The sequence below is a fragment of the Brassica oleracea genome, chromosome C2 (assembly GCF_000695525.1).
Source record: "Brassica oleracea var. oleracea cultivar TO1000 chromosome C2, BOL, whole genome shotgun sequence".
Classification (NCBI taxonomy): Eukaryota; Viridiplantae; Streptophyta; class Magnoliopsida; order Brassicales; family Brassicaceae; genus Brassica; species Brassica oleracea.
This window is the reverse complement of record NC_027749.1, coordinates 14,482,813-14,488,655: the sequence shown is the minus strand read 5'-3', so window position 1 is coordinate 14,488,655 and position 5,843 is coordinate 14,482,813. Positions and strand designations below refer to the sequence as shown.

The 5,843-nt window shown below is 36.4% G+C and overlaps 1 protein-coding gene across 2 annotated transcripts; it reads right to left on the bottom strand.

Moving 5' to 3' along the window:
• Positions 1 to 228: 228 nt before the first annotated feature.
• On the bottom strand, positions 229 to 3,237 carry LOC106321729 (protein root UVB sensitive 6). 2 transcript variants are annotated; one of them, XM_013759974.1, is made up of 13 exons: positions 2,825 to 3,237; positions 2,656 to 2,754; positions 2,314 to 2,427; positions 2,168 to 2,239; positions 1,988 to 2,098; positions 1,798 to 1,917; positions 1,604 to 1,705; positions 1,456 to 1,528; positions 1,263 to 1,346; positions 1,112 to 1,176; positions 911 to 1,012; positions 645 to 821; positions 229 to 556 (listed from the first exon to the last, which is right to left on the bottom strand). In XM_013759974.1, the coding sequence occupies exons 1-13, from the start codon at positions 3,125 to 3,127 to the stop codon at positions 482 to 484; spliced, it is 1,497 nt and encodes a 498-aa protein (XP_013615428.1). In that variant the 5' UTR covers positions 3,128 to 3,237; the 3' UTR covers positions 229 to 481. The 2 variants fall into 2 exon arrangements, with proteins under 2 accessions (XP_013615428.1, XP_013615435.1); XM_013759981.1 differs by having other exon boundaries at positions 2,834 to 3,236.
• Positions 3,238 to 5,843: the final 2,606 nt, after the last annotated feature.

The window sequence follows — 5,843 nt, the reverse complement described above, 5'->3', positions numbered from 1 at the left end:
AGATTTTATAGCGTCATCAAAGTATTTAATTTCGCGCAGTGCTTTCGGCAGCTGTTTTAACTTTCGTTTCTTTCTGTTTTGGACCTATTATTAAAAAAAACTCACTCTCTTTAATCAAATTGCTTACACTATCATCAACTTGTGTTTGTTTGATTATTAAGACAAGCAATACTCATTTTGGATCAAAAACTACAAACCAATAATATTTTATGAATTGCAGGTTTTCAATGTTTATGAAGAATGTGCATTGATTATGATGTGAGAAGTGGTACACGAAGATTCATCTCTTAAATTACACCAGCGACAACCCACAATTTACAAATGCTACATATCTTCTATCTTTTTTTACAGCATGGTTAATCAAACGTCTATCAACCAAAATCTGTTTCTTCCAAGACAACAAAATTTAGACACGGCCGTGAAACTATTATCGAAGCCGATTCAGGTTATCATAACAAAGACCAGCTTCACGATGCGTTGTTTACTCCTCCTCATCATTCATATGACATAACCTAGCCCGGCCAGGGTTTAGCAGAGATTCTGACATTCTCCATCCCTAGAAACATGGATCAAGAATGAAAACCCCCACAAGCTCCTTCAATATGATACCTAAAGACTATACAATAGATTTCTATCAAGTTTACCTGTTCCGCAGCACTGCTTTTGAAGATTCCATACGAGGTAGACACAATTTCACACGACTCAGCAATCCGAGACTCCAGCTCATATTCCGTTGGAGCAAAAGCAGGAGGATCTAGTTGCTCAACCGATTTTGAGGCACCACCTTTTGATTGATTCATAAAATGAAGAAGCACATGTGCCTGTTGTATCATATCATGCAACCGAATGAGAAACTTTAAAGCATTAGTTACTTCATAGAGAAATTTTAAGAATTGGAAAACAATCCCACATGAAATGCAGCTTTGAGAATGTCATCTGAGCTGGCCTGGTCCTTGAGCAGTGCATAGACTTTACCCTTGGTAGGGCTGTAAGTCACCATGTATCTTTCTTTCTGCCATAAGTAAAGAGAATAGAGAGAGTGAAATATGTAGATTAAAAAAAAAAAGGGTCAAAGCTGTATATTTGAGACAGTAAAAAAAAAGAGACATACATCGAAAAAAGGCTTTACTGCCAGATAGGTGCAGGGGTCTTGGAATGCATCCTTAAATCTAGCTCCTGCCAAATGATATGATGGTATGAATATCCTTTTCAGTAAGGTTAGCAGATGAAAAAAAAAGAATATAGTGTTACATAAAACATACCAAGCATCACCGGTCGATCCTCCACCCATGGGAAAGTAAATATCTTTTCTTGGATATTACCTTGTTGTAGTGAGGGAACCCGCCCTGGAGATAGATGCAAAGTTCGGAACTGTGAAGTTTGACTGAGACTAGCCTAGAAAAGTTTGAATTGACGAAAAACTCATCTGCATGCTAGAATAGCATCATCACTTACCCGTCTTGATAAAGGATTCCACTGCTACTGTAAATCTTGCACGGTTCAGTGTATGCAGTACCACAGATCTAACCTGAAAGGGAACTAGCCACGTCAATAATAAAAAAAACAAACAAACTGGTATACTGTACTTGAAGCTGCACTGTACCTCTTGGTATGAGCTCAAGAGATAGCCACATGATAGAAGCCCAAAGGTTGTAACCAACGAAGGATTTCTTTTGGATATCAATATACTAAACCCAGTTCCCATCTGCACATACGATTTATATAACAATTTTTTAAAACTAAAAAAAAAAAAGATGAATAACAAAAACACCCAAGAAATAAAGAGAAGGATCATACCAGATCTGCAATATTACCAACACACTCTCCCTTAGCAGTGACGTCTCCTATGTTCTCTCCTTTAGCAAAGGCTTTATAGATGGGGGTACGAGTAGACGTTGATGTTACTGCTGCAACATTCTGTAATAAAACAAAACAACAAATTAAACATCATCAAGGAAAATATACGAGTGTTAGTGACAATAAATACCTTAACAACATTAGCAGCACAAGCTAGAGGAAGAAAAAGGTGCGGAACGGCAGCAGTTCCTAACTCCACAGCAGCACCCAGCTCCATCAAAAGATCACCAGCAAACCGTAACTGTAATTCAAAAAGTTGAGTTTAGAGGATTCTTCTATCTACTATTGCTAAGTTATTTGGAACAAGTACCTGTTTCAAATCATAATCAAATTTCTTTCCCTGACGCGCAAAAAGCATTTTCCCAACACGCCCAGCACCATCCTGAATAGATATTCAGCAATTAAGTAAAGCCATGTACGTTTGTTAAAACAAAACCAACAAGAGGAAACTGAAACCTTGAGAATCCAATTAATTGCAACAGCAGCAGAAGCAGAACTGTTCCGTGAGGCTCCAACAGAATTGAGAAGGGTTTGAGTGGTAAACACACCCATGGCTCCACCAAAGAAATGCTACAAACAAACAATGGCAATCAAAACGATCAATAACAAATTCAGGGCCGCTCCTGGACCAAGCCAGCTCAAGCTCCCACAATTTTCGAAAAAAAAAATTATATATAAATAGGTACCTAAATTTGTAAAGAAAAAATTAGCTCCCAAATTATTGAAACATAAGACTCATTAAAACTTGCTGGGAAATTGCAAAAGAACAAGAAGAGGAAACATTCATACAATACACACCTTCAAAGCTCGAAAGGTCATGTAAGGAACATAAGACTCATTAACACTTGCAGGGAAGCCTTCAGGTACAACGTAAGATCTCAGAAACGAACCCACTTCCTGTAAAAAAAAAGTGAATAAAGTTTGAAACTTTCATTTGCTAACAAAACCTCAATTCAAAAATGGGAACCTGGCGTACATCAAAAGGAGTCCGAGGAGACTCCAAGCTTACAGCACGAACCACAGAGTTCCTCTTGAATTTCCCAGAGCCATCGCTCTCCGCCACGTACTTCCATCTCCGGCCGTCGATTTCCTCGCAGCAGATCAGTCTCAGCGTTGAGCGGAGAAATTGGGAAGAATCGGGGAGAGCCTGTGGGAGGAGATCGTCGGGAGGGGCGGCGAGGGAGGCGCTGATGCGGAGGGTTTCGCGGGAGAGGAGGCGGATGGAGTCGGAGGAGGATATGGGGTCAGGCGAAGAATGTTTGAGCGGCATTCTTGTGAGCGAGCGGAGGAAGAAGGAAGAGGTCTGAGGCGGAGGAAACGAGGAAGCTCTCTTGTTCCACTTGTGACCTACCTTTGAAGCCTGACACAGATTCAGGCTGTAATATACCCAATTTTGTTTTTTTGTTCTATTTTTCTTTAAATCCAATAAAACACCAAAATTCATTTTGAGATATATATATAAATTATATAGATAATTCCGACAAAAATCTCACTCTTCTCCATTCTCTATTTTTGAGAGAAGTGTTTATTTTCCAATCTGATCTTATGTAAACTGGAATTTAATTTTGATTTTGTACAGAATTATGAAGAGTTTTACAGAAATACTGCAAAAATCAATTTATCTTTTATTAAAATTACTACTGTAAGTTCAGTATGTACTGCATCGCTTTATAATATTTCATATTTTACTAAATAACATATATATTTTATAATATTATTATTTTAATATTTAGTTAAATCACAAATTATAAATACATAAATATATGAGAATATAAATATAATAATTTACATGTTTAACATTATTTAATTTTGTATTATTACTAAAGTTAAAAATGGGTAGTCAATTTGTAAAGCATAGAATTATTATTTGATTGTATAATATTAGATTAATGTAAATTTTCGTTTTTGTAATTCATTACTGTATATATTTATATTTATACATGATTTTTGTAATTTGTGTTTGATAGATACATTTTTGGGGGTTTCAAATTGAATGGCCATTATTAGCGTAATTAGTGTGATCAAACATTTGGATTTATTGTTGTGCTTCGGGTGTTGAAGTACTTGATGACATACTTTTGAATTAGGAAAACTGAAATTTAGACTCTAGAGGGAGCTTTAGTCTAGAAATGGAATTATACTAAATAGTTGTTGTAATAGACAAAGACGTACTTCAGGAGGCTTGTGTCTAATTTATGCGTCAGCGAATAAGTTGTATTTGCTTTTTTGTTCTATTGAATTCGAAAAAGAAAGTTTTTTGTTGTTTATTTATGCACCACTCTTACCTCACTGCACCTACACTTTCGTTTGTTCTTTCACCCATGGTTTCGAAGAAACAAGATCAAGCGAAAAATCGAAAGACCCAAAACTATCGAAAGTCAAGAATAGGCTCTTGTATCATGTTAAACTGGAATCCTGTGAGCGTCTCCTTTATATATATAGGACGATATACAATTGATTTTATCGCTAATGGTTCTCGGCCTAACTTTCACAGGTTCGTGGAATGTTTTTCTTAATTTTTCCTTGCTAACCACATCACTTGAAAATGCGAGATCTCTGTTTTACGATCGCAAGTATGTTGCCACCAATACTCTAAACTTTTTATACATAAAATTATAAATTATGCTCAGCTTTTTATAAGACAGTAATTTAAGTGACCTCAGCCAAATAAATTGTCATTCCATGGCCTTTTCAGATAAATCAAATCTTATTTAAAAAGTCAACAATTCATCATGGATTTTTTTGTTTTTTTACAAAGAATCATGCTATAGCAGTTCTTGTGTTACCAATGTAAGCCAAAGTAATGAGCAAAAACGCAGTTTCTCTTTTCTACTTCAAAACAGCTACTTAAATTTTTACAACTCTCAGTTCAGTTCTGGGTGAGCAAGATCTTCATCAAAGACTGTAAATCAGAATGGTGCCAATAATCTTTCAGTTTCACAAAAAGAGATTCTTCTACATCAAATCCATTACCGAAAGAGAAAGTGTGCGTAACATGGTGACTAAAGATCAACATTCTCTTTACTTGACAACCCAAAGAATGAGAGATAAGAAAGGACCGATAGGGAAGTTTACTTAAATATACAAAATTTTAGGACAATTGACAAGAACCATACAGATCTCTTTTTTATTACTGACATTTTTTAAAATACCAAACGTGTCTTTTTTTACGTTATGAGAAAAAACATATTTACAGGAATGCCATTAATTTTCGCTGCCACATAAGCAAAAACCCGGCGCCACGTAGGAATTATGTTCCGTGTTTTCATTAAGCCAGCCGTAATTCGGTACATACGTCGTTACGGTTGATTTATATCTACATGTCGGCTGAATAAACAAACGCGGCTGAGTTAAGAGGAAAAGGCTGACTTAAGAACATAAGTCAGCCGGACGGTACGGCTGAATTACAAAAATGTGGCTGATTTATGAGATAAAGGCTGACTACAGACAAAGGTTACAGCTGATTTATACATCGGCGGTTTATTTTCTGGAAAATTTGGCTGAGTTGTAACTAAGAGACGGCTGAGTTATGTTTCCCCGGCTGAGTTATATAATTTACGGCTGACTAATGTGATGTTGTTACGGCTGAGTTTATGATTAGTCGGCCGTAATAGGATGGATTAACAGTAAACTCAGCTCGGTTACGGCTGACTTATTAGCGAAAGATTAATTACTAGAATATCATTCGTTTGACGGCTGATCTATGTGACGATACGGCTGATTTATCATTTTTCATCCTAATTACGGCTGATTAAGGATCAAAAGATTAATTACTGAAATATTTCCATGGTTCGGCTGACTTACATTGTAAATGAGAGCTGATTTACGGAGGCTGAGTTATATATTTGTTTGTCGGCTGATTAACCGATTTTCCATGTCATCCGCCATGTCATCAACTCGGAGTTGCCATGTCATTGCTAACGAAATACTTTACAACTACGTTTGTCTGTCTGTTCATCTTTTTTCTTCATCTTCTTTATCTATCT

Coding starts and splice junctions, on each gene's coding strand:
- LOC106321729 (XM_013759974.1), bottom strand. CDS start 3,127: ATGCCGCTCAAACATTCTTCGCCTGACCCCATATCCTCCTCCGACTCC. Junction 2,240..2,313: donor CAATTAATTGGATTCTCAAG/GTTTCAGTTTCC, acceptor ATATCTATTCAG/GATGGTGCTGGGCGTGTTGG. Junction 557..644: donor AAAGCAGTGCTGCGGAACAG/GTAAACTTGATA, acceptor CCATGTTTCTAG/GGATGGAGAATGTCAGAATC.